Source organism: Jaculus jaculus, chromosome 17, assembly GCF_020740685.1.
Source record: "Jaculus jaculus isolate mJacJac1 chromosome 17, mJacJac1.mat.Y.cur, whole genome shotgun sequence".
In the NCBI taxonomy this organism is placed as follows: Eukaryota; Metazoa; Chordata; class Mammalia; order Rodentia; family Dipodidae; genus Jaculus; species Jaculus jaculus.
In genome coordinates, this window is record NC_059118.1 from 19127546 (window position 1) to 19154704 (window position 27159).

The 27159-nt window shown below is 49.3% G+C and overlaps 1 protein-coding gene across 2 annotated transcripts in view; it reads left to right on the forward strand.

Annotated features, from left to right (window-relative positions):
• Positions 1 to 27159, forward strand: part of Mapkapk3 (MAPK activated protein kinase 3) — a 37943-nt gene continuing 10784 nt past the window's right edge. The window contains exons 1-3 of one of the 2 annotated variants that reach the window (XM_004664287.3): positions 1 to 137; positions 427 to 709; positions 26628 to 26767. In XM_004664287.3, the coding sequence (XP_004664344.1) occupies positions 479 to 709; positions 26628 to 26767 (371 nt within the window). In that variant the 5' untranslated portion in view covers positions 1 to 137; positions 427 to 478. The remainder of the gene's footprint in view (positions 138 to 426; positions 710 to 26627; positions 26768 to 27159) is intronic. The other variant, XM_045137047.1, reaches the window with a different exon arrangement.

Sequence of the window (27159 nt, forward strand, 5' to 3'; positions counted from 1 at the left end):
GTGTCACGTGGGCCGCAGGCGGCGCTACACTTGGGCCCTGGGCGCCCCTAGGCTGCGGGGCTCCCTGGATCACTACCTCTGGCCCTTTTCCTCCAAGCCGCCGCCACCAAGTGCATTGCCAGGTGCGCCCTCGCCAGGTACGCTGCCCCTGGGTCCCCTGTGCGGCGCGCTCTCAGGTCACTTGGCCCCCGGTCCTCTTCAGACACGTGCGGGGGTGGGGTGTGGGTTGGACTTGCTTATGTCTGCTTGGGCGACCACCTCCTCTCCCTGCCCCTCCCCCTCCCCCCACAGGCGTTGGTACCCTAAGACAGTTTCCAGCTTGTCCTCGGCCAATCAGGTGAACTCTGGGAATCCGAGGTCCTCGGGAGTGTTGGAAAAGTCTGGGCGGGAAAGTTACTTTTTCCATTCTTTCTCCCTCCACCCCAGGTGCCCCTGGACGTGCCAGGCTGGGGCCACCTCTGAGCGCCCCGTGGGGGCCATGGATGACAAGGCAACGGAGGAGCCGGCGAGTCATACGGCCCCACCAGGTGCACTTGGTGGGCCTGGCTTGGCCGGTGCTGCTCCGTGGACCCCCGCGGGGCGCCGAGAGCCCAAGAAATATGCGGTGACCGACGACTATCGGTTGTCCAAGCAGGTGCTGGGCCTGGGTGTGAACGGCAAGGTTCTGGAGTGCTTCCATCGGGTTACTGGGCAGAAGTGTGCCTTGAAGGTTAGTGACCCGCTCTCAGGCCTGGGTGATCCGGAGAGGGGGGCCAAACAGCAGATACCTGTGGGGGTGTATCTCTGTCCAGGATCGCCACTAAGCGTCTATATTCAGCCTGTTGTTTTATTTTCATATTCTTCCTGTAAGGTGAGAAGCCGCCTCCCTGCCTGAAACATGGGGAAACAGGCTAAGCTGGGCTAAACTCGGGGGTGTCCCAGGGAGCAAGGGGTGGAGTCAGTGTGGGTAGAGCTGTACCCGGAAGGAGGGAGGGAGTGGCCCCACACTGGTTCTGGCTTGGCCTGTGTGTACAGACACCCAAGGTGGGCTTGCTGTGCTTGGATGCAGGCTCTGAATAGTTTCTGTGATTGGAATGGTCTGAGTTCCTCTCTGCTTGAGTCTGAGCTCCTGTCGAGGCCTGGAGTGGCTTGTTTCCTTCTCCCAGTCCTTGTCTGCCTGGGCTGGAGGGTGGTGAGCTGGTCAGTAGGCAAAGCTCATGTTCATCAGTGGTTGGCTGCCAGGCTCCTGATGAGCTTTTGGCAGCCAGTGGAACCCGGATGGGTAGAGCAGGGCAGAGAATGGCTCCTGGAAGTTAGTGCAGAAAAAAAAAAAAAAAAAAAAAAGTCTTCCTGTTTCCCAAGCTGCCATCAGGAACCCCAGTGCAGAGTCCTACAGACGGCTCTAATCTCTGCCAGGTGTGTGCCAGCCCCCGTGACCTTGATATCCTGGACTCTTGAAGTGAGGTTTTCCGCCTTTGTTCAGGAGGACAGAACAGAGGCGGAGAGGAACTTGACCTGCGACGCAGCTTGTAAAACCCTTGGCCGGGCACTGGTGTAGACCCGCAGAAGCTTTGAGACTCTAGGGCGCAGCATCTTCGAGTACCCGAGCAAGCCCCTGGCCTTTTGATCTTTGTGTCTTTCCCATGGGTACCGGGACTGATAGAGGAGATCATATGCCCAGGATGACCCTAGACGGAATCATGTCGGGAGTTCTGGGACAAGATTAGGGCGGAGCTGGGGGGTGGGGGGCTGGGCCCTCGGCAGTTATAGCTTCTCTGCCCACTAAGTCAGTAGTAGAGTCGAACTTTTGGGGTCTCAGGCAGGATATGCTGAATCTTTCAGGGAGAAAGCATCTTTTGTGAGGTCACATGAGTACAAGGGCATGAGAAATGGGTCTCTAGCCTCTCCCTTACCACCTGTTAGCATTCCACCTGAGCTAAGAGGCAGCCTCTGGGAGGATGAGAAACTGATTGAGGTTAGAGAACTTCAAAACGACCCTCAAAGCTGGGCGTGGTGGCGCATGCCTTTAACCCCAGCACTCGGGGAGGCAGAGGTAGGAGGCTCGCCATGAGTTCGAGACCACCCTTGAGACTCCATAGTGAATTCCAGGTCAGCCTGGGCTAGAGCGAGACCCTACCTCAGAAAACCAAAAGAAAATAAAAAATAAATCAATAAATAAAATGACCCTCAAGGGAGACAGATTAGATGTAACCCTTATAGTATCTTCTTCCCGTTCTTGCCCTCCCTGCCAAGAAGGGGCCCGCCTAGCCTCTGGCACAGTGACTATGTAAACTCTGATAGTGGCTGTGGCCATGGGGAGGGAGGTGACATTTCTGTGCTTATACCTAGGATCTGGGGGTCTACCCCGTTCCCCACTTGCCCTAACTTGGCCTAGTAAAGGTCATGGGCTTTTTTTTTTTTTTTTTTTTTTTACCTGTTTCCCAAGGCCTAACTCTCCGATTTCCAGGTTGGCCAGTCCTTGTCTTGTAGCGTAACTTTACTCAGGCCATCTATTTCTATGCCTGATTCTGGTCCGTTTTGCTCAAGATAGTTCCCGGCAGGAAGTCTAAGATGCATCAAGCACTCATGAAACAGGAAGACTGTGGTCGCTGTCCCTATAGTGATTGCTACTCAGTGGGTCCTTGCAGCTCCACCCTTCTTCTGGTGGACGGAGCCTGGGCCTCTTCCCCTTTCCCTCAGCTCCTAACCAGCTCCTCTGATATGGTCTCACTTACAAGGCCTCCTTCACCACGTCAACTTCTGCTGCCAGTCCCGGCCTGTCCCCCATGTCACCTCAGACACTCATTAGTGTTCTGTTGACAGGAGCTGAAGGGCTGACTGACTGTCTCGGGGAAGATGTAGGGGGAAGACAGTCACCTGCTGCCACCCGTTCATTGACACCCTGAGCTCTGCTTCTTATCAGTAAAAGCCTGCAGATTGTCACGAATCGGTCCTCCTACCACCTCCAAGTTCCAGTGCCCCCCATACCTTATCACGCCTGTGAAAATTTGGAGTCAGAGTGAGAAGGGGAGGTTGAGGCAGGGACCAGAAGTTTTGTTCTATCTGACTTTCCTATCCTGTCTGCTTGTGGTCACCAGCCTACTGGCAGGGAACAGTGACAGGGCACCTAGAAAGTTCCTGAGGAGACACGGGAGGAGAGATGGGGTCCTCTTTCCTGTTCTGACCTCAGGACCGTGGGGTGGGAGGCCCTTCCCTTCTGATCACAGCGATCTGTTGGAAGCGCCTTTGGGTTTCCAATGCTTCCTAGTTCTTTGTTAAGGAGAATGGAGGGATGGGGTTGTGGGTTCCCCTCTGAGTCTTCTGGATACAGTCTCAGCAGTCCCAGAATCAGGCTGTGGCTGAGGCTGTCTTATCAGTGACAGTTCTCTTCTTAAGAGCTGGATAACTGAGGTCAACTGGTTTGCTCTTCATGTTAATTGTATGGGGTCACGGTGACACCCCAGGGACACCCTGTTTTCCTTGAAATATGCCCTGGAGACAAGATCTTGCCTAAGGTCACAAAGGGTCTTCTAAACTTGAGTATATATGCTCTGAGCCTCTACATGTGGCGTAGAAGATGCAAGTGGGATCTCCACTGACGTCTAAAGCCAATAATACTCACCCTTGACTTAAAGCTCCCTTACAGCACCTGGGTCCAAGGTGTGCTGTACAGCAGTGGCCCGTAAATGTGTATTAAAATGATGCCCTCCCCCCAAAGGTCCTACTACACCTCAGAGATAAGCCACAGGACAATGCCACCACCCCAGCCCAAAGGCCTGGGGCTTCACAAACGAACCCAACAACTGCACTGCCCCAGATGGAGCCCATGGATAAGGCCTGCAGAAGAAGATGTCCTTCCATGAGGCTGTTTCTGGCCATTTGTCCCCACCTCCCCCCATGGTCAGAGGGGCTTTCTCCACTGAGAACGCCAGGAAGAAGGTCGACTAGGCATTGGATGCAGAGAGTGAGGCAGTGGAACCAGGATGCCTCACCCTTCAGGGAAGACAGGTCCCATAGCTCCATGGGCAGGGACAGCCTGTTGAGACTGGTGCTGCAGAGCTGGATTTGAGAATGGGTGGGGCTGCCAAGCAGGCCAAGCCTTTTCTCATTTGGCAACTGCCACCCTCTTACCCACCATCTTTAGGTGAGTTAGATCAGCTTCCACAAAGCCGCTTGCTACAGAGTTGACAACAGCAGGTGGATGGGCTGTTAGCTCTGTATGGCTGTATCCTCCTGGGAATGAAATGGTTTCACAGTCTACCTCCCGCTTAGAAGGAAAGAATCTGAGGATGTTACCATCCTGGTAGCTCTGAATTGCCAGGGGTAGGCAGTTTGCTAAACCAAGGTTTGAAAAGGGTTATCAGACCTACAAAATGCAAAGGTGGAATTTAGATAGGGGTCGAGTGTTTTGAGGGCTTCCCAAATTTTTGTACCTGGAACCCATTTCAACTGGAGAAAAAAAAAGTTTTTTTGGTGTGTGTGTGTGTGTGTGTGTGTGTGTGTGTGTGTGTGTTTTGGGAGTGGGGAGCATGTGTATGTGTGTAGAAGCCACAGGACAACTTTGGGTGTTGCTCCTCAGGTATGCTGGTCTACCTCTTTTTGTGACAGTGTCTCCCATTGGCCTGGAGCTCACTAATTAGGCTAGACTAGCTGGTCAGTGAGTTCCGGGATCAACCCGTCTTTGCCTTCCCAACACTGGAATTACAGGCACGCGCCACCATACCCAGCATTTTACATGGGTACTGGGGTTGAACTCAGGTACTCATAGTTGTGAGGCACTTTACCAACTGAACAATCTCCCCAGCCCATTACCAGAGAAGTAGGAAAAACTATTTGTTTATTTGAAAGAGAGGCAGATATCAATCATCTATCTATCTATCTATCTATCTATCTATCTATCTATCTATCTATCTATCTATCTGGAGAGAAAGATGTCTACAACCATACTTCCCTGAACACACCCAATCTCATCTGATCCTGGAAGCTAAGCAGGGTTGGGCCTGGTTAATGCTTGGATGGGGAGGAAGAGGGAGAGAGAGAATGGGTGTGTCAGGGTTTCTAGCCACTGCAAACTCCAGATGCATGTACCACTTTATTCTACTGGCATATGTAGATCCTGGGGCATTGAACCTGGGCCCTTTGGTTTTTGCAGGCAAGTACCTTAACTGCTAAGCCATCTCCCTAGCCTATTACCAGAGAAATATTTTAATCTTGGGTGTATAGGTATATAAAATAGCTATACAAAGCAAACATTGAATGATAGTAAATCATAAGTTTCTTTTATAGCAATTCTTTGGTATACATATAATATAACTATTTATTAAAGCCCAAACTAAATTTAAATACTAATGAGATGGATATAATTTTTTTAAGTATTTTATTTTTATTTGTTTATTTGAGAGCGACAGACAGAGAGAGAAAGAGGAAGAGGGAGAGAGAGAGAGAATGGGTGTGCCAGGGCCTCCACCCACTGCAAACAAACTCCAGATGCGTGTGCCCCCTTGTGCATCTGGCTAATGTGGGTCCTGGGGAGCCAAGCCTTGAACCGGGGTCCTTCGGCTTCATAGGCAAGCGCTTAACCACTAAGCCATATCTCCAGCCCTAGATGGATATAATTTTTTAAAAAAATTATTTATTTGAGAGAGACAGAGAAAATGGGTATGCCAGGGCCTCCAGCTGCTGCAAACAAACTCTAGATGCATTGTGCCACTTTGTGCATCTGGCTTACTTGGTTCCTGGGGAGTTGAACCTGCATCCTTTGGCTTTTCAGGCAAGTACCTTAACCACTAAGCCATCTCTCCAACCCAGATGTGCTCTTTTATTTTACATGAATAATTAAATCTTAAACTGGATGGCTCACACTGAGATTCTCAAAAGACCAAACCAAACCAAACAAAAAAAGAAGAAAAGCAAGACATCTATAGATGTTGTCTGTGTTTTTTTGAGTTCATTGACACTTTGATTTCATAATTGTCAATGCTGAAGATGCTACTTCACATGAATACGAAGTAAAAAAGGGGGGGGGAGAAGCATGTTTAGGCCATTTTGGAAATTGTTGGAAATTCTTACCTATTCCAAGCCAGAATTTAATGATTACAAAAAAAATGTAACTCAAGTCAGCAACAAAACAGCAATTAAAATATTTTATTTAGTTATTAGGGACAGAGTAAGTATGGGCATACCAGGGCCTCCTGCCACTGTAGACAAACTCCAGATGCATGAGCCACTTTGTGTATCTGGCTTCACATGGGTTCTGGGGAATCAAACCTGGGCCATCAGTCTTTGTAAACATCTTTAACCACTGAGCCATCTCTCCAGCCACCCCCCACTTTTTTTTTTGTGTGTGTGTTTTCAAGATAGGATCTCACTCTAGCCCAGGTTGACCAGGAATTCACTCTGTAGCCCAGATTGGCCTTTGACTCATTAACTCCTCCTACCTCAGCCGAGTGCTGGCACTAAAGGCATATGCCACCCTGCCCAGTTGCAATTTAAAAAAAAATCAAACATTCTAACATAATGTAGTCCAAACGTATGCTACTTTGCTACATGCCGAGGAATGACTGTAGAAACTTATTAAAAGTCTTGTTTTCTGTAATGAAGTCATCATGTTTTAAGAGTATAAAAGTTTGTACAATGAAAACACTGCGATTTGTAGCACGTAATGGTCTTGAATCAGAGCCGAGATGTTTCGGGCAGCGTTCATGGGTGTTGTATGATGGCATGTGCAGCGCAAAGTGTTCATGTGTGTTCAGAACCAAGGCTACAGTGTCGTTGTGTGATGAGCACAGGCTAGTCCTACCAGGAATGCAGATCCCTTCCACATTTTTTAAATTCTTTTAAAAAATATTTTATTTTTATTTATTTATTTGAGAGAGGGAGGGAGGGAGAGAGAAGAAGAGGCAGATAGAGAGAATGGGCATGCCCGGGCCTCCAGCCACTGCCAACAGACTCCAGATGCATGTTGCATTTGGCTTATGTGGGAGCTGGGGAATGGAACCTGGGTCCCTAGGCTTCACGGGCAAGTGCCTTAATCATCTCTTCAGCTTCCCTTACATATTTGATTTTGAATTAATGTTTGGCTATTACATGTTCAAAAACCTTTTAAAAATATTATTTTATTTACTTGCAAGCAGAGACAGAAAGAAAGAGAAGAGGTCTGGAGAGATAGCTTAGCAGTTAAGGTGCTTGCCTATGACGCCTAAGGACCCAGGTTTGATTCCTCAGTACCCACATAAGCCAGATGCACAAGGAGGCGCATGTGTCTGGAGTTCGTTTGCAGTGCCTGGAGGCCCTGATGTGCCCTTTTTATATTAGAAAAGAGAGAGAGAGAGAGAGAGAGAGAGGGAGAGAGAAGAGAGAGAAGGGGGGGGATGAGTGTGCCAGGGCTTCTAGCTGCTGCATACACGCTCCAGATGCTTGCACCATCTTGTGCATCTGGCCCTACATGGGTACTGAGGAGTCAAACCCAGGTCATTAGGCTTTGCAGACAAGTGCTTTAACCACTGAGCAATCAATTCAACCCATCAAAAACCCACCAAGGCTCACGGGATTTTGCAGAATAGGGGGTAGAAATTTTAAGAGCCACATGGAGGGAGGGAATATCCAGAGGCATTGCCCCCCCCCCCCAAAGTGACTGTTGCTCCCACAACCCCATGGTGAATACCAGCAATCCCACTAAGGAGGGCCCTCGGTGGAGTGGGGGCAGGGAGGAGGGAAATGATGGTATCAACACATGATGTGTCCATACAAAGTTTCTACTTAATGATAATAGAAATAGACCTTTCACTGTGCCAATTCGTTTTATGTATTTGAGAGAGAGAGAGAGAGAGAGAGAGAGAGAGAGAGAGAGAGCCTCCAAGTAGTGCAACTGAACACTAGATGCACAGATGCATGCAATATCTTGTGTGCATGTGAGACCCTGCGCTTGCCTCACCTTTGTGCATCTGGCTTACATGGGATCTGGAGAGTTGAACATAGCTCTTTAGGTTTCACAGGCAGCTGCCTTAACCGCTAAGCCATCTCTGCAGTCCATATTTGAGTTTTTGTGTGGCCCTAAAGGAGAGGTTGCTGAGGATTGAGAGAGAGCAAGGATCTAGGCTTATAACCCTTCCCTGACACTCTCTTCCCAAGTGGCTTGGGACAAAAGGCAGTTTGGGAATATTTTGTGAACTGAGTTCGAGTCCCTGAAAGACATCAGGATGTAGTCTTGGTGGCTGTAACTGTCCTTGCCAAGATGGCACAGGCCAGCACACACGTGGCGGGTAGGGAATCTCCTTTGGATGGCCCAGGTCATTCTCTGTCTCCGTCTCTCTCTCTCTCTCTCTCTCTCTCTCTCTCTCTCTCTGTCTCTGTGTGTTTGTCATGTTACTGACTTTCATAAGGACTCTGTGCTTGGGGAAGCCAGCCCTTACAGGGAGCTAAGGGTAAGGAGGAAGCGTTCCTGAACTCCACCCTACCCTCTTGCCCTTTTGGAACTAAGTGCGTTAGGCCATATGCAACTGTGGTGAAAACTCTGCTGTGTTTTGCCTTGAGCAGGAGCACTTGCTTGGGGAACTCCCAGAGTCCTTTACGGCACTGATGTCTAGAAATACCGAGAATACTGATTTTGTTCTCTGTGTGGGTTTGGTGTTAGGGTTGCCTTTTCCTTTAGACAAGGGCTTTGCCCTTGTTACTTTCTCTACGTGGCTCCGCCTTTCTCTGCATCCTTGTCCCTCTCATTTCTCCTTTCAGCCTTTCCTGATGTCACTCAGCCCCTCCCCACTCAGTCCTTGCCACCATCTCCAGTGTTTCTGGCTAGGCCGGGCCCCTTCCCTAGGCAGCCCGCGGACTTAGGGCAGGCAGAGGACAGGCCTGGGCCAGACAGCTGCTGGGGATTCATTTTAATCAGCCTGCAAGTCCCCCGTCCCCAGGGGAGGATGGGGTTAGGACAGAAGCTGTATCCATGCCACTTCCAGTGCCTGTCTCTTCCTACTGCTGTCTTTGACCAGGTGCTGGAAGCCTTGGCAATCAGAATGGTGCAGTCAAGCAACCCGAGACGTCCCCTGTGGCATGTGGGAGTCTACTTTCACTGCAGTCTCTGATATCTGAATCTCCTTTTATGGCCCAATGGTTTGGGACTATTTATTGCTTGGGACAAGTCTGCAACTGGGACATTATGACTCCTAAGGTTCCTTGGCACAGTCGAGGAAGGAAAGGACTAGGTAATAGGCCAGAGCCTCAGCCTCAGAGCCAGCAGAGGAACCTGGGAGCGACAGAGAGGATTCAAGATGTAAGGTTTAACTTGCTCCTGTTTTCCAGAGGGTGGGGCTGAGTGTGAGCTACCCCCTGCACAATCTGTGACGAGCCTTCAGACTCTCTCGACTGCACCTGACACCCTCACTTCAGTAAAGATCAGAGGCTATTTCCAGAGTCTGAGTGGCCAGGGCCTGTCCAGCCACACCCATTGCTCCATTCCTAAGGGGTATAGTCTCTAGAGCGGACACAGGGCTTGTTTCATAGAGGCCCTTTTAGCATGAGCAGGCTGTGCTCAAAATATAGCTGAGGGTCTGGCAGGTGCTCTCCACACATTCATATAGGCACCAAACCAGGGGCCAGGGAGGGGGCTGGCGACTGTTAATAGATCAGAGCCCCTACTTGATGAGTTTCCTACATACTAAACAGAGATAGCAGAATCCGAGACTGATTTACCGCCTCCGTGATGGCTGTAGACGCTGAGGTTCAGAAAGACAGAGTAACTCACCCTGGTTCAAGGTAACCTGGTAACGAGGATGCATCCATGCTGGGGTAGAACCCAGGCCTGACTGGTGGCCAAGTCCTGGCTCTCATCCCTCCCTCCCAACATGCCAGCTCAGCTGAGACCCGAAGCCGCAGTCCACCCATCTGTAAAATGAGCGGCTTGGTCCTTTGCTTGGCAAGGGTCTCCCTTTTGGCCATGAAGATGATGCTTTTGGTGAGCCGTGACCATGGGTAGTGCCAGGGAAGCCAGAGGGAGCCCCTGACCCCTGCTGGCTCAGCTCTTGCAAATGGCTGAGGAATATGGAAATTAGCCCGAGGATGCCCTGGGGTGTCCCTGGCCCCTCACTGAATGGTGTTGCTAAGGACACTTTGAGCTGCTGTGATGCTACCAGCCGGGCCTGTAGTCAACTAGGGACAGGAGCTCTGAGGTTATGACTCAAGTTTGGGGACTCCTTTTTACTCTCCTCCGTGGCCCAGTTAAAAGGTTGAGTCAGGCTGAGCTTGTGCCAGCAAGCATCTTCGCCCTCGCTCGGAAGGCCTGAGAGCAAGCATGAGTCATTTTAGTCCATTGTCTTGGCAGAAGTATCTCTTGGCCATTAACATGGTTCCTCGGAGGACAAGGCCTCTCCACTTCTCTTTCTTGCAGCCGTGGCTCCATGGCATGGTTCTCAAAGACAAGCAAATTCTTCTGGAAGCCAGCTGAGTGGGGACTGCCTGAGTTGGAGAAGGGGTAGAGAGGAGCAAGGGGCCCAGGGAAGCTAGAAGCCTAGAGACATCACATGGCCCACACCCTGGAGGAGCAGGAGCCCTGCGATGCCTGACTATACACACGCAGGCCTGTATGGGGCACTGCAGGTACATGGATGAAGCCAGGGGAAGCTGATACTGGCTTCCCCAACCACAGAGCTGCAGAGGTGGCTGGGAAGGCTCCTAGGGTCTCTGTGGCATGTCTCTGGTAAGATCCAGGCCATCTACCGTATCCCCATTTCCTATTTCTTTGCTATTTCTGTGACATCTCCTCCAGGGAGAGACCAGCTGTCATTCTTCTAATTTTTATTTATTTATTTATTTATGAAAGAGGCAGATAGAAAGAATGGGTGCACCAGGGCCTGCAGCCCCTGCAAATGAACTCCAGATGCATGCTCCACCTTGTGCACCTGGCTTATGTGGGTCCTTGGGAATCGAATCTGCAGGAAAGTGCTTTAACTGCTAAGCCATCTCTCCAGCCTCTTTCTTTACTTTTTGAGACAGGACCTTATGGAGCCAAGGCCAGCCTGGAACTCACTAGGTAACCGAGGATGACCTTGAGCTTCTGATCTTCTTGTCTCCACCTCCTGAATGCTGGAACTACAGGTGTGGACCACCATGCCTGGGTCAGATGTCACTCCTCCGAGAGCTGGAGATATGTTTAGTCTTCTCTCTCTAGAACTGACTGCTGGGTCACTTGGGTCAAGCCCTGATCGTGGAGAGTGGTCAGTGCCCTGTACAACTGTGTGGCATCTCTGTGGGCATTGCTGAAGCACAACTGGCCAGTTAGGGGCACACGTTCAGACTGGAGTCTCTTCATGAGGACAGACCACTGAAGGGACATTATTTCTGAGATCAGAATAAAGACTGTGCTTGCTAAAAGCTCCCAGTCTTATGATGAAGACATCCTATTTTTACACTATTGTAGAATAAATAGTACCAGGGTAATGTTTCACAAATTATATAGCTGATTTTGACTGAAAATCATTTTTTCCCCCTCTGTGAAGTTCGAGGGCAGCAGTAGGCTGGGTCCTCTGACTGTGTACTTGATGGGGGGGCTCTCAGGGAGTCCACGTGGCGTCTCCTCCTCAGCCCTGTGGGAAGGTTGTGGCTGGAATACTGGGATCTGGCACTGGTCTAATCCTGTCACTTCCACCACCTAATTTCTGGGGGAGGGAAGAGTTTGCAGCTCTCTCTGAGCCTCCTTCTCCACCTTTAAAACAGGTATGAGGGCATTGGGAACCCATTTCAAAATGAGGAGCTGGTGCTCAGAGGGGCTGAGTGACTGGCTCACAGTCACACATTTTGTGGTGGAGGACTTTGCCCAGAGGCGCATATGAGGTGGCTTGTCACCTGAGAGAGTGGAGGCTGCCCCAGGGAAGTGGAGCTATGCCCCTCCTGAGAGCCGGCTAGTTCCCCGGGTTGGAACCTAGCCCTCAGTCTTGCTTCCTATCTGCAGACCACACCCTGCTTCTCATTCTGGAGAACCTTTCCCCTCTTCACTGAGCCTTTCCTAGTAAAACAGAATGCATAGACTTGTATTCTTTTTTATTTTAAATATTATTTATTTATTTGACAGAGAAAGAGGGAGAGAGAGAAAGGATGGGCACACTAGGGCTTCCAGGCACTGCAGACAAACTCCAGGTGTGTGCACCCCCTTGTGCATCTGGCTAATGTGGGTCCTGGGGAATTGAACCTGGGTCCTTTGGTTTTGTAGTCAAACGCCTTAACTGCTAAGCCATCCGTTCCATCCTCTTTTGTTTATTTTAAAATATCTTTATTTTTATTAATTAATGAATTAATTTTTGTTTTTCAGGGTAGGGTTTCACTGTAGCCCAGACTGACCTGGAATTCACTATGTAGTCTTAGATTGGCCTTGAACTCACAGCAATCCTCCTACCTCTGCCTCCCGAGTGCTGGGATTAAAGGTGTGTATCAGCATGCCTGGCCCTATTTTTATATTTTTTATATCAAGCAAAAAAATTAATTTCAAAATATGATCCCTGGATTAAACAGATCTCCTTCATAAAGACACCTAATCAGGGATACTAAGTCAGTTAATAGGTAATGGGGACTATGCATGATCACTTGTAGATTTGTATTCTTGTCCCACTATTGAAAAGCCCAGTCTGACCTTGTCCCTTTGAGTATGAGGCCATTTCCTGTGACCTGCTGGATTGGAGGGAGTTGGCCTTGCCCAGCTCTTAAAGGCTATATGTAGATTTCTCCGAGTTCAGGAAAACAGGGAGATGAAGAGCATGAAACTCTTGTTTCTGAACCTTGAGCTCAGCCCTAACCCTGATGTCTGCCCCCAGAGCAGAAGTTGATGGTGTGGACCACCTCAGGACAAGGTCCAGGCTGAATCCCAAAATCAGGAGTCCTCAAGCAAAGTTGGAAAACCATTTGTACCCATGGAGCAGTTCCTCAACCCGCCCAATGCCTGCTTGTTACTGTGCTAATCTGAACTGTGTGTGTGCACTCTCCTGTTCTTGAGACCACGTGTGGAAGTGAGGGCCCTTGTTGTTCCCACTTTCCAGATTGGGTCCCTGAGAGTCAGAGGCATAGAATGGCCTAGTAGGGGATGAATCCTCCTCAATGTTCAGGTCTCTTAGCCATGAAGCTCTATGTCCACTGCTGGTTCCTATGCCCCTCCCTAACTGATACCCCTAGGCTTTATGATCTCTCCAGTCATAGCCTTTGTATTAGGCTTTGAGTACCAGGAAGGGATTCCCTCCTGTGGAGCAGGCTTCAAATCCAATCAGAGAGCAGTTGGTTTCCCCCATAGCAGACATGCCACCATTGCAACAGTTTTTTTTTTTACTTTTGGCCTGGCTGGTTAAGACCATTGATGACTTTTCTCCCCCAGCAGCTACATAGCCTTTTTTTTTGTGACAGCTACTCAATATGGAGGAGGCTTCCAGCTCAGATCCAGCCACAGCTGGTTTTGCACTGCACCTGAGGCATTGGAACCCCTGGTTTGCCCCAACTTATGTTTCTACTATAATTTTTTTTTTTTTTTTTTTTTTTTTTTAGAGGTAGGGTCTCACTCTAGCCCAGGCTGACCTGGAATTCACTGTTGTCTCAAGGTGGCCTTGAACTCATAGTGATCCTCCTACCTCTGCCTCCCAAGTACTGGGATTAAAGGCATGTGCCACCACACCTGGCTCTTCTATCATTAAAAAAAAAAAAAGATTTTATTTATGTATTTGAGAGAGGGAGAGAGAAATGGAGAGGGTGGGGGAGAATGGGTGCACCAGGGCCTCCAGCCACTGCAAATGAACTCCAGATGCATGGTCCACCTTGGGCATCTGGCTTACATAGGTCCTGGGGAATCAAACTCAGGTCCTTTGGCTTTGAGGGCAAACACCTTAACCATTAAGCTATCTCTCCAGCCCCCACTTTCCTTCTTTCTCCCTGTTTAGGAGCCCAGCTCTGCTCCCTCTTTCTGGAAACATTTTTCTGCACACTCAGTTTTCCCAGACTTGGTACTCTTGCCTTTGCATCCAGGTTGTCTGGGGTTGGCAGGAGGGTACCAAACAGACCGTCTAAATTTAGCAAATTGGGCTGGGCGTGGTGGCACACGCCTTTAATTCCAGCACTCGGGAGGCAGAGGTAGGAAGATTGCTGTGAGTTCAAGGCCACCCTGAGACTACTTGGTGGATTCCACATCAGCTTGGGCTAGAGTGAGACCCTACCTCAAAAAAAAAAAAAAAAAAAAAATAAAAATAAAAAAGCAAATTGGGAGAGTCTTATATTCTGTGACTTGCTAATATCAAAATGTGCCTTGGGTCTGCTGTCAGCTGGATGTCTTGGCGAGGTTGCACTTGGAACTGCAGCTGCTCTTTCTCTCCTGGGTCTGTGGTGGAAGTGCTTAGGGCGGTATCAGCCTGCCAGCTGCCCCTGTCAGATGTCCTGGCCTTGGTCTCAAAGGGGAACAGTTGTTTGGGAGCCCTGTGTGCTTCTGGGTTTCCTCAGCAGGGCCTGGCCATCTCTATCTGGCCTGCTCTGCAAGGTTGTGGTATTTGAAAAAGGTGAGAGGGGAAGAGAAGGAGCCATTACCAGCTTCCCAGGGCTGACATTTTTTTTTAATTAAAAAATATATTTATTTGCAAGCAGAGAGATACAGACTGAAAGAGAGAGACACACACAGGGAGTATGGGTGCTCCAGGGCCTTCAGCCACTGCAAACAAACTCCATATACATGCACCACTTTGTACATTTGCCTTTACATGGGTACTGGTGATGCAAACCTGGCTCATTAGGTTTTGCCTACAAGTGTCTTAACCACTGAGCAATCTCTCTAGCTCCTGATGCTGTTTTTTTTTCTTCAAATTTTTATTAACAACTTCCATGATTATAAAAAATATTCCATGGTAATACCCTCTCCCCCACTTTCGCCTTTGAAACTCCATTCTCCATCATATCCCCTCCCCATCTCAATCAGTCTCTCTTTTAGTTTCATGTCATGATCTTTTCCTCCTCTTATGATGGTCTTGTGTAGGTAGTGTCAGGCACTGTGAGGTCATGGATATCCAGGCCATTTTGTGTCTGGGGGAGCACGTTGTAAGGAGTCCTACCCTTCCTCTGGCTCTTACCTTCTTTCTGCCACCTCTTCCGCAGTGGACCCTGAGCCTTGGAAGGTATGATAGAGATATTACAGTACTGAACACTCCGGTCACTTCTTTCCAGAACCATGATACCTTCTGAGTCATCCCAAGGTCAATGCCAACTGAATAGAGAAGATCCTCTACCAAAAGTGAGAGTAGCATTAATATAAGGAAATGAACATTAAGAGAAATGCTTATTGGGTAGTTTAATAAGTATAGTATATACATTTAGCCAGACATCATCAGATGGGTCCCTAGGGCTCATGACTACCCCTGTTTCAAGATTTCAGTATCAGGGATGTATTCTCTTCCCATGGAGTGGCCCTCCAGTCCAATTAGAGGGCAGTTGGTTTCTGCCAGGACAGACGTGCCACTGTTGGACCTGTTGGCTCATTTGGCCTGGTTGGCCAAATATAAGGCTTGCAGTGTCCACTGTTGAGTATTTTCACTGGTGATTTCTCTCTCTCCCATTGAACTTCAGGCAGAATGGCTTCTTCCAGCTTTCTGTCAGCTGATCTACATAAAGGAGGTTATTAGCTCAGTTCCAGCAGGATTTCTCAGTGGCCTTGCAGCCCAAGTATGTGGAGTCTTCAGGGCTGACATCTTCATCAAGCATCCTGGTTGGTCATGACTCATTCTTAGACCCCCTGAATCCTTGAGGACCGAATACCTGTGACAGCATTCCCAGCCCTGGCTCTGGCCCAGGCCCTTATGCAGTGTCAGTAAACGTTTGCAGGCTGTATAAGTGGACATGCCTCTGTAGGGGGTGATCATTTGAATGTTGGACCCCAGGGACTTTTCAGACTTGGAAATGGGCTTTATCTAAATTGTGTGACCTGGAGGAGTCACAAACCCTCTGAGCCACAGTCTCCTCAGGTGAATGTGGTGGTTAACCATGCAACTGTTGGGCTGGGGAGATGGCTTAGCGGTGAAGGCATTTGCCTGCAAAGTCAAAGGACCCAGGTTTGATTCCCCAGGACTTACATAAACCAGATGCACAAGGTGGCACATGTGTCTGGATTTTGTTTGTAGTGGCTGGAGGCCCTGGCATACCCATTCTCTCTATATATATTTCCTCCCCTCCACTCTCTCTCAAATAAATAAATAAAATATTTTAAAAATTCAGCTGTCGAAGGCAAGAACTAATGGTGTAACATATACCACTATTGCCATAGCCACCAAGTGGCAGAGCCTGGTCTGGATGTAGGAGTGTGTGGCCTTGCTCTGGGAAAGATGGGTTGGACCCTTCCAGATGGTTTTCCTCTGGCTGGTGTTGCAGGGACAATTGCCCACTGTCAGCCGTAGAGCTGTGTAGAAAGAAATTAAATTAGCGTGCGCGCTCTCTCTCTTGCCACTTTGGGTGGGGAAGTTATTTAACCTCTCAGAAAGACAGTTTCCTCAGACGTAAAAGAGCCTTGCTGGCTGTTCTCTGGATATGGCGAGCAAAGAGTGAAGTGGGATCGTTACCAGCACCGGCCCAGCACCAGGGAGGGTCAATTGCTGTGAAAGGGGATGGGGTGATTAAACTGTTCTGACAGTCCTTCCCTGGGCATCCAGCTAGGGCCCGGGCCTTGGATTACAGGGGCTGACCTCCCTGGACCCTTGCATCTGAGGAGGAGAGGTAAATGGACAGGGTGAGGTGGAGGATGAGCTGTGGTCAGAACTTAATGAGGCACAGCCTGATCTGGCGTGAGGCCAACTAATCCATAGCTGTGAAATTGGTTCCATTAGCTCTCTTAATGAGCTACAAAAGCTGGGAAAATGAGTGTGAGAGAATAATGGCACATGTCTGAGGCTCTAATTTGAAACTGTGGCTAAAAAGGTAGATTTGACATCACCTCCAGTTCTGTAAATAGCACCGGTACTCTTGGGGGATCCAGAAAAGGGGCAGACGTAGACTTTATAAGATTCGTGCTGAAGCCTCAAAGAAACTCTTTGTTTTTCTATTTTTTTATTAGCGAGAAAGAGAGAAAGAGGGAGAGAATTGGCACACCAAGGCCTCCGGCCACTACATTCAAGCTCCAGTTGCGTGAGCCACCTTGCATGCACGCAAGACCCTGCGCATGCGTCACCCTGTGCAATTGGTTTATGTGGGGTCTGGGTAGTTGAACCTGGGTCCTTAGGCTTCGCAGGCAAGTGCCTTAACCCCTAAGCCATCTCTCCAGCTCAACTCTTTGTTTTACAGCCTTTAACTCAGGGTTACTCCAATCCCTGACGCCTGGCCTCTGGAGCAGAAGCTGGGGGCATAGTCCATGTTCTCAGTGGGCATAGCAGCCAGCAAAGTCATCCTGGTTGACTGGGAGCCGAGGTCCAGTGTGTTCATAACCCTCACAGTTGCTAGCAGTTCAGGGCAAGGGTGGTTTCAGAAACTGGCCGAGGCCAGGTATGATAGTACAGGTCTTTAATTGTAGCCTGCAGAAGGTTGAGGCAGGAGGAGCAAGAGTTTGAGGCCGGTCTGGGATTCACAGTAAGATCCTGTAGCAAAACCAAAAAACAAACAAACACCTAGATGAGTCCCAGTATTTTGTGTGTCTTATCACAATAGAGATATGGCCACGTGGGAACACAATGCCAAGTAGCTGAAGAATTAGGAGTCAGAAGGGACTTTAGAGATGGCTGCTTGACAATTGTTAAGGAGGGAGTATAATAATATATGATAATACTTTTTTTATGCCTTTAATTATCATATACAGTGTTAGTTTTCACTATGGAAATTTTAATTTTAATTTTCTTTATTTGTGTGCCTGTGTCGTGTGTGCTGTGTGTGTGTGTGTGTGTGTGTGTGTTGCATATGGGTTCACCAGGGCCTGTGGCTGCTGCAAAGCAACACCAGATATCTTCTTCCAGCTTATGTGGTGGCTTGGAAGTTGAACCCATGTCAGAAGGCTTTGCAAGGAAGTGATTTTCACCACTGAGCCATCTTTCCAGCCCCCATTATGACATTTTCAAGCATGATTTGTTTCTGTTCATCCTTCTCCCCACCTTTTTCTTTTTCTTTTTTTTTTTTCGAGGTAGGGTCTCACTCTGGTCCAGGCTGACCTGGAATTAACTCTGTCATCTCAGGGTGGCCTGGAACTCATGGCAATCCTCCTACCTCTGCCTCCCGAGTGCTGGGATTAAAGGCGTGAACCACCATGCCTGGCTCCCCACCTTTTTCTTGATTCCCCTATCCCCCTTCTACCATTCCATCCTCAGTGACCCCCTTTCTACTTTTTCATGATACGTGTCTTCTATTACCCACCTCCGCTTCCTCGAAGTCTCCCCCCGCCCCCACTCCCACCATGGTCTTCTTTCTAGTTTTAGTGTTTGTTCTTCTCTATAGCCTCCTCTGTGAGAATACAGACTCCCTACAGGGAAAGCAGTATGACTCAAAACCTGTATTTTCCTATAACACTGTGTTCAGTTCTGCTGCCAGTGTCTGGCACCGGGCATGCGCAGTGGGCATATATTAGCAGCTGGGAATGCAGTACTTTAGTCTCCTGTCTGTCCGGGCCTGAGGTGGGGATGAGACCTTCTTAGGTGCGAAAGAAGATGGACACAGCAGTCCTTGATACTTTTCTCCTCTCTGTCCCATGATACAGAACAAAAGCTGGAACTCCAAGAATGTAAAAGGCCTCAGCAGTACTTCTGGAATAGTCTGTGTACACTTGGCAGCTGTGCCAGGCAGGTACCATGTGCTGACCTCAGTCTTTATGGGAAAATCATATTAGATATGTGCGTTTAAATATTCCTGTGTCTTTTGTAAAAATCGATCTTGAAGTTTCTGCTGGAATGTTGGCCTTTCTTCCTTTATATGAGGGTTAATGCTAGATACCGTTTAGAATTTGGCCTTGGAGAATGCTCAGTGAATATCTCTGTATCTCTGATAAAAATCAGTAGTGACTACATGGTTTCCTTCTTTGCCAAAGCTCCCAGAAAGCTCAGAAATAAAATTTGTCTTGTTTAGTCTTATGAACTTAAAGTGGGTTTCTGGTAATTTTATCCTATTTATTGTAGAGACACACCGATGCTTTTGTTTTCATTTGGCTTCTCTTATGCTTTGGAATTGTAAAATGTCTGAAAAACCTGTGGTCACTAGGCTAGGTGTATGAAAATGTTAAGATCTGGAGGTTTTGTGGAGTAGTGGGAGGAACAAAACCTTGGACTTCCAGGAAGGTCGCTGAGCTGTGGGCTCATGTCTGTCAGATTTTGTGGGTTGACACAACACCTAGAGTTTCTTCTTTTTTGGGGGGTTTTCAAGGTAGAATCTTGCTCTAGCCTAGGCTGACCTGGAATTTACTAATTAGTTTCAGGCTGGCTCTGAACTCATGGAGATCCTCCTACCTCTGCCTCCTGAGTGCTGGGATTAAAGGCGTGCACTGTCACGCCTGGCCCTCATGTTTTTGATTATTACTGACTGTCTCACTGATGAGAGTGGTGTTCCACCTGCGGCCAAAGAGGAATTGGGCCCTGGTGGCAGGGGAACTGGCTGGAGGAGGTTAGAGATTTGGTTGTGGGAATGTCAGAGGAGGTTGATGTCCAAGCTAACAGTCTCAACATCTCCCATGTGAAAGGCAGATGGAGATGGCATAATTACTTTTACTGATGATGAGCCTAGGTCTGGGGTGAGCTGGATAGGGACACAGGATATGTGGGTGGACTTGTGGCTTCAGGTCGATGGGTCCTTCTTGGACTGGAAGAGGCCAGAGAAAAGCACTGGGGGTTGTTTCTCAAGGCTGTGTCCTCATAAGCTCCCGTGTTTTCCTGGCTCCGGGCAATGGCAGGCAACCCCTGCCTTGCAGTGGAGATGGAGCCTTCATGGGAAAAAAGGTTCTTGAATGGAGGCTTCCAGGCTTGGTCATTGTCCTGGTCAAGGCTTGTCATAGATTGAGTTGTGGCAGCATGACCACTGCTCTTTCTTGGGTGACTCTGTTAGGCACTTGGGAGAAAAATGGAAACTATAAGAATTAGTAGGGCTGGTGGGATGGCTTGGCCATTAAGGCACTTGCCAGCAAAGCCTAAGGACCCGGGTTCTGTTCCCCACTATGCACGTAAAGCCAGATGCACATGTGTCTGGAGTTTGTTTGCAGTGGCTAGAGGCCCTGGTGTGCCCATTCTTTCTCTGTACCTGACTCTTTCTCACTCTCAAATAAATACATATATATTTTTGTTTTTGTTTTTTTTTTTTGAGGTAGGGTCTCACACTGGCCCAGGCTGACCTGGAATTCACTATGGAGTCTCAGGGTGGCCTTGAACTCATGGTGATCCTCCTACCTCTGCCTCTCGAGTGCTGGGATTAAAGGCGTGCACCACCATGCCCGGCAGATAAAAATATATATATATATATTTTTAAGGAGACTTGGACAGATGAGTGAGTGCCACACTCTGAAAGTTCAAAGTTAACATCACAGAAGCTAGACATACAACATGGATGGTCAAATGTCCCACCCCATACTTTCTAGATGCCATGCACATCCCCCCACAATACATATAGGCAAGCATGTGAACACCCAGATTTCTGTGCACACACATACCCTCCCCCAACTCCTGCGTACTTACACACCTATTCATACGTTTACTTTGGAACAAGTTTCCCAAGTCTTGTGCAAGTTGTGGCTTTGCCCACTGCCTCTCCAAACTCGGGGCTACCCCCTCCTCGGGAAGATGTTGCCTAGATGCTGTCTCAAAAACCCTCTTCTCCTCCTCTTCCAGCCTCCACAGTGAGACAGGGGGCCCCAGGGCAATGACTTCATCTTCCCAAGCCTCTGTTTCCTCAATCCGCAAATTGGGGCTCATGGTCCCCACCCTGCTTGCTTCACAGGGTGGCACCGCCGCACTCCCATGAGATAAAGAGTGTTTTGTAAACTGAAAATTGTTTGTCAAGCAGACAGATGTTGCTGTTGTTTTCTCAGCCTTGGAATTCAAGAATAAATTCACCTTTGCTGAGCGCTGTGTTTGGGAGGGAAGGGACAGAGCGCATGCGTGTGGTGAGGGAGGGGTGCAGCAAGCATCTGTGGGGGGGGGTATGGGCCTGTCTGCTCTCAACTTTCGCTGGGGTTTCCTGCCTTGGAAGTGAGGGGTCTAGCCATCTGGCTGCCAGGTCCGGGGCAGGAGAGTTTGGCCAAGGAGGTATAGGGGAGAAGAGAAGGTGGAAACTACTGTATCAAAGGCTGAGGCCAGAGAAGTGTCATTGGTTCAAGGATCTGCCACCTCCAATTTGATGCTTGTTGAGCTGCCATGGGGCCCTCACTTCAGCTACAGCTAGGAACCCCTTCCTCAGGAGCAAGATAGGTTTTTTTTTTTTTTTTTTTTCAAGGTAGGGTCTCACTCTAGCCCAGGCTGACCTGGAACTCACTATGTAGTCTCAGGGTGGCCTCCAACTCACGGCGATCCTCCTACCTCTGCCTCCCAAGTGCTGGGATTAAAGGCGTGCGCCACCACACCCGGCTCAAGATGGGTTTTTGCCTTGTGGTACACGTGTATGTACATGGGTGTGTACCTGTGCGGGTCTCTTTGTGCACATGTGTGTGTCTGTTGGGCAGGTGCCGGAGTTGTGGAGCTACCCAGGTGCCATTGTTAGCCCTCTAGCTTTGGTGGACTCCTAGGGAGTCCAGGGGACATAGGACAGAAGTGAGGCAAAGGTAGAGTCCATTGGTTTGTCCCAAGTCCCTTCCATAATTTTTTTTTTTGTCCTCCCAGGTGTGAGTGACCGGCCACCCTACTGCCCATTACAAGTAGCTCTCAGTGGGCTTGGTTTGTAGCTGGCATCTATGGAGACCTACCGTCAGCTCCATGGGAACGGTGCTATGGGAGTGGGTATAGTCGGGACTTTATAAGGAGTCTCTGTCCAGAGACCCCTGTGTTGTTTTTTGTCCCTTCTAGCCCTCCCGTAGTGGGGCCTCCATTTCCATCTAGCCCAAGGCTTACAGCTTCCCATTTGGAAACAGAGGCCCAAAGGTTGGGGGACAGAACGGGGTTAAGGACATACTGAGAATAGTAGTAAGGGCCCAGCCTCTTGTCCCCGAGCCTGTACGTCCCCTGCTTGAGCACACCTTTTATTAAAGATCTTGTGGAGTCATGTATTGACACAAAAGAGGCCAACTTGCAGCCGTACCTGGGGTTCTCAAGTTAAGTCCTGATGGGCCCACCAGAGGAGGAGGTTAAAGCCTGGCTCACCAGGAAGAGTGGAGGAGGCACAGACTGCCCCCGGGGCGGCAGCGAACAAGTTTGACCAGGATGCCATACCTGTCATTTGTGAAGCCTGCCTTGGGCTTCCTCAGTTTAGTTTTATCTTGTCCACATGATGCATTGTAGGAATTCCCCCTCTCCACCCCCATGCCTCCTTCATGAATATATTCACTAAATTTACAAATAATATCTCAGCTAGGGCTCTATGCCAGTCTCTTTGCCCCAGGACCGGAAGCCCAGAAGTGACCAGGCAGACAAACCTTCCTCTGTGGGCCCACAGTCAGATGATGGGGGCAGCAGGGTTCTGGTCTGGTTGAGGAGGCAGTCATGTGACTGATCAGAGGCCAGTTACTTCCCTTCTATGTGCCTCAGTTTCTTACTTTTTTTTTTTTTTTTTTTTGGCTTTTCAAGGTAGGGTCTCACTCTAGTCCAGGCTGACCTGGAATTCACTATGGAGTCTCAGGGTGGCCTCGAACTCACAGTGATCCTCCTACCTCTGCCTCCCTAGGGCTGGGATTAAAGGCGTGCGCCACCATGTCCTGCTTTCAGTTTCTTATCTTAAAAAAAAATAGTAATAATGAAGTCTTCTCCTTCTAGAAAGTATACAAGACTCTGAACAGAGCCAGGCACACTGGAAGTATAATATCTGTGTATATTTGTTTAAAGTGTGATCAAAAGAACAAGCTAATTGTAGGTTGAGAGCAGTATTGCACGGGAGGTTAAAAAAAAAAAAAAGGCAATGATGTGAGAGCTTTCTGGAGAAATGGGAATGTTCTGTCTCCGTGGGGCTGCAGTTCCCAGGGTGTATGATATTGTCAAAACTCACTGAACCAAACCTGTGAGACCTGTATATCTTACTGATTGCAAATTATACTTCAATAAACAAACAGAAAATATATAGACAGATTAAAAACAAAATAAAGGGGCAGGAGAGATGGCTTAGCAGTTAAGGCACTTGCCCGAGAAGCCTAAGGACTGATGTTCATCTCTCCAGGTCCCAGGTAAGCCAGACGCACAAAGGTGAGGCAAGGGCCCAAGGCTGCATATGCGCACAAGGTGGTGCAAAGCGTCTGGAGTTCGATTGCGGTGGCTGGAGGCCCATTCTCTCTCTCTCTTTCTTGCTCTGACTCATAAAAGATTGCCAAAAGAAAAAAAAAAAACCCAAGAAAATAAATCATACATGGAGACCAAGAGACAGTTGAGGTCCTTTTTAGGCAGGATGGACAGGGCAGGATCAGAAGTTCAAGGCTGGTCTTTACCACGCTGTGAATTCGAGGCCAGTGTGGATTATGTGAAATTCTACCTTTAACAAGAGAGAGAGAGAGAACGCTGGGCATGCTGAATCCCAGCACTGGGGAGGCAGAGGAAGGAGGATTGCCAAGAGGTCAAAGTCACCCTGAGACTACGCCATGAATTCCAGGTCAGCCTGAACTAGAGTGAGACCCTACCTTGAAAAATAAAAACAAAACAAAACAAAAACTAGGGAGCTGACCCAGTGGGGTAGGAGATGGTGCCAGAATTCATGGGGCAGAGCCAGTTACTGGTATAGGCAAAGAGGCACGAGGGAAGGGAACTGTTTGGGTAGCCTTCTGTTCAGGATGAACTGTTCGGGGCTGAGGGTAGCAGGACGTGATGTGCGTGAAGCAGGCAAGCCCGGGTGTCAAAGTGGAGGGCATTTATAGAGAGGACCTATCGGGAAGAGAAAGGTCAGAGACGGGGAGGCAGGGCTGACGACCCTGCTGAAAGCACTCCAGCTGGGGACTTGGGGTTTCCTGAGAGAAAGGACTCAGGTGAGAGTGAGTGTCAGAGTGAGGAAGGGTCCTGGAGCCAGTCTGCAAGGCCTGACAATAGATGATCAAGTCAGCCTGGGAAGGAAGGAATAAGGGGCGGGGGGGCTTGGTGTGGAGGAGATGGAAAGGAAAGATCAGAAGGCAAAGGGAAGAAAAACGGGGTGCAAGGGAGACAGCTCCTCTTGAGTTTTATAGCCAAGGACAGGGATTCCCGGGCTGGAGCCTCTCCGGGGCACAGTGGCGGCAGTGTTGTAATGACCGAGGTGCCTGAGAGATGAGACATCATGGAGCCGGTGCTTGGTGTCGACCTCCAGGATGTTCTGAGAGGAAGGCTCTGTGGTATCCAGATCACGGGGGACTTGACCCACAGCAATCCCAAGCATACCTACCTGGCCAGAGTAACGGGGCAGGGGATTCAGAGCTGGTATAGGGGCTTACCCAGCCACTGGATCCTTGTACTCTTTTGTACTACTCCAGAGATGGGGGAACATCCAAAGGGCAGAAGATTCCATTAATTTCTTCTCCCCTCCCTGGGATACTGCCCTCCCTTAGTTTACTTTTTCTTTTAATTTATTTTTATTTATTTGAGAGAGAGAGAAAAAAAAATAGGCAGATCAGGACCTCCAGCCACTGAAAATGAACTCCAGATGCATGTGTTACCTTGTGCATCTGACTTAGATGGGTCCTGGGGAATCGAACCAAGGTCCTTTGGCCTTACAGGCAAACACCTTAACCACTAAGCCATCTCCTCATCCCCTCTAGTCTACTTTTACTTGGAGAGTTTGACTCTATAGCCTGTCCACAGTGGGCCCTGGCTTTCTCCATCCTGCTGAAGGGGAAACTATGGCCAGTGGGCCCATAGGTTCTGTAGCTGCTGAGCAAGGCAGAGGTCATCTGAGCTTTGGTCCTCAGCCTTTCCTCACTTAGGAAATAAGATGGGGCTAATCCTTGGGACAGCATGCTTGCCAGGGGATGGCTTGTCCCCACCATTTCCACTCTGGGCCCTCTCCCTCTGTATGCTGACTGACCCCTCACAGCTCCTCCAGGCTCCATCGCTCGGGGACTTTGCTCATTTCCGGTGATCAGCCTCATGGCGGGCACACACAGCCCAGAGCTGTTATCTTGCGTGAGGAGCCTGACACCTTACCCACCTGCCGCCTGCCTTGCCGTGATGCGCCTTGTGGAGATGACTCTGTTATTACTCCGTTTCACAGGGTTGTGGGCTGTGGCTCAGAACTGTGCATATGCTTGCCTGAGGTCACACCAAGTCACAGGAGGAATTCAGTCCCAAACTCACATCCCACTCCACCCAGCTGTCATTTTCCCTCAACGAAGGTCCTCCCCACCCCCACAGTTTATAAGTCTGTGTCATCACCTGGAAGTCGGCAGGCATGGGATGAGAGGGAAAGTGCTTTGAGGTGGCTCCATCTCGCCAGGCAGCGAGGATGGCATCATCCCTTGGCCCTGCACTGCAGATTTCAGGGAGGCTACAGAGTTACCTTGGAAGCTGGAGGTCATGACCAAGCAACTCGTTTTAGAAACATTTTTCTTGATAGTGACAGTTTTATTCCTGCACCCACTCCAGGAGAATGTGAAGTCTTAATTACCTTCATGGCTGTAGGAATGAGGCCTTGTCTTCCTCCACTAAGGACCAGGTCCCTGAGGGATAGACGGATGGACACAGGCCTCAACTTTCAGGAAGCCTTATCTGCTTCTACTGACCTCCTGGGTCTGGTAGGCCTTGGAAGAGATTTGTCTTTCAGGGCCCCTTTCCCTTACGCCTTCTTTCAGCACCCCCACTTTCCAGTAAAGATATTGGATGAGAGGCACGGGGGGGGGTGTCACTGAGGTCCTGGCACGTGCCAGGTGCCATCCTGTGCATTTCGCACGCACAGTTCCCAATCTTAGCCTTGCTTCACCTCCGCCTCTGAGAAGGGAGGTAGGAGTTTTTCTGGCCTCTGGGCTCTACTTTGTCACTTGCCTCCCAGGGCTTTCTAGGCCGATCAGGCAAGCTCTTGTGCCTAGGGTTGACTTGAGAGAGTCATTGGACCATAAGGCAAGGAAACCTGGATTTTATTTTTTTTTTAATATTTTATTTTATTTATTTATTTATTTTGGTTTTTCAAGGTAGGTTCTCACTCTAGCCCAGGCTGACCTGGAATTCACTATGTAGTCTCAGGGCGGCCTCGAACTCATGGCGATCCTCCTACCTCTGCCTCCAGAGTGCTGGGATCAAAGGTATGCACCACCACGCCTGGCTTAAAATATTTTTATTTTTATTTATTTATTTGACAGAGAGAATGGGTGTGCCAGGGCCTCCAGCCACTGCAAACGAACTCCAGACACATGCGCCACCTTGTGCATCTGGCTGACGTGGGTCCTGGGGAATTGAACCTGGGTCCTTTGGCTTTGTAGGCAAATACCTTAACCATTAAGCCATCCCTCCAACCCAAAACCTGGATTTTAATGCTCATTCTGCCTGTCCCTGGCTATGGAACCTTAGCTAGGTCACAGACCTCTCTGAGCTTATATATGACCTTACCTGCAAAGCAAAGGTGGGGTGGGTCCTGATCCTGATGCCCTTGGTGCCCACCTCCCACAGCTTCTGTACGACAGCCCCAAGGCCCGGCAGGAGGTGGACCACCACTGGCAGGCCTCGGGTGGCCCCCACATCGTGCGCATCCTGGACGTGTATGAGAACATGCATCACGGCAAGCGTTGTCTCCTCATCGTCATGGAATGGTAGGCCAGCACCCTGCCTGAGAGCCTCTTTGGTGTTCTTGTGTGCTCCCCCCGCAGGCTCATGCCAGACCTTAAGGACTAGTGAAGCAGGCAGCCCTGCCATGGAGCTATGGAGCTATGGAGCTGCCCACCAGGGCTTACCCTCAAGGGCAGGAAAGACATGATCATAGCTCCCTGTGCTGTCCCCGGGCAAGATTTCCACCCAGCGAGGAGCTGTCAGAGAAGGATGCCAAGCCCTGAACATGCATGAGAAGGTTTCTTTGGGAAACATTATACACAAAGGCCCTTGGCTGTCTTCTTCCTATGGGATCATGGTCTCATCAGATGCTGGGTGATGAGGCCTGGAGCCAGAAGCCAGTGTCCTCTTCGACTCTGAGCTTCTGCCGTGAGCA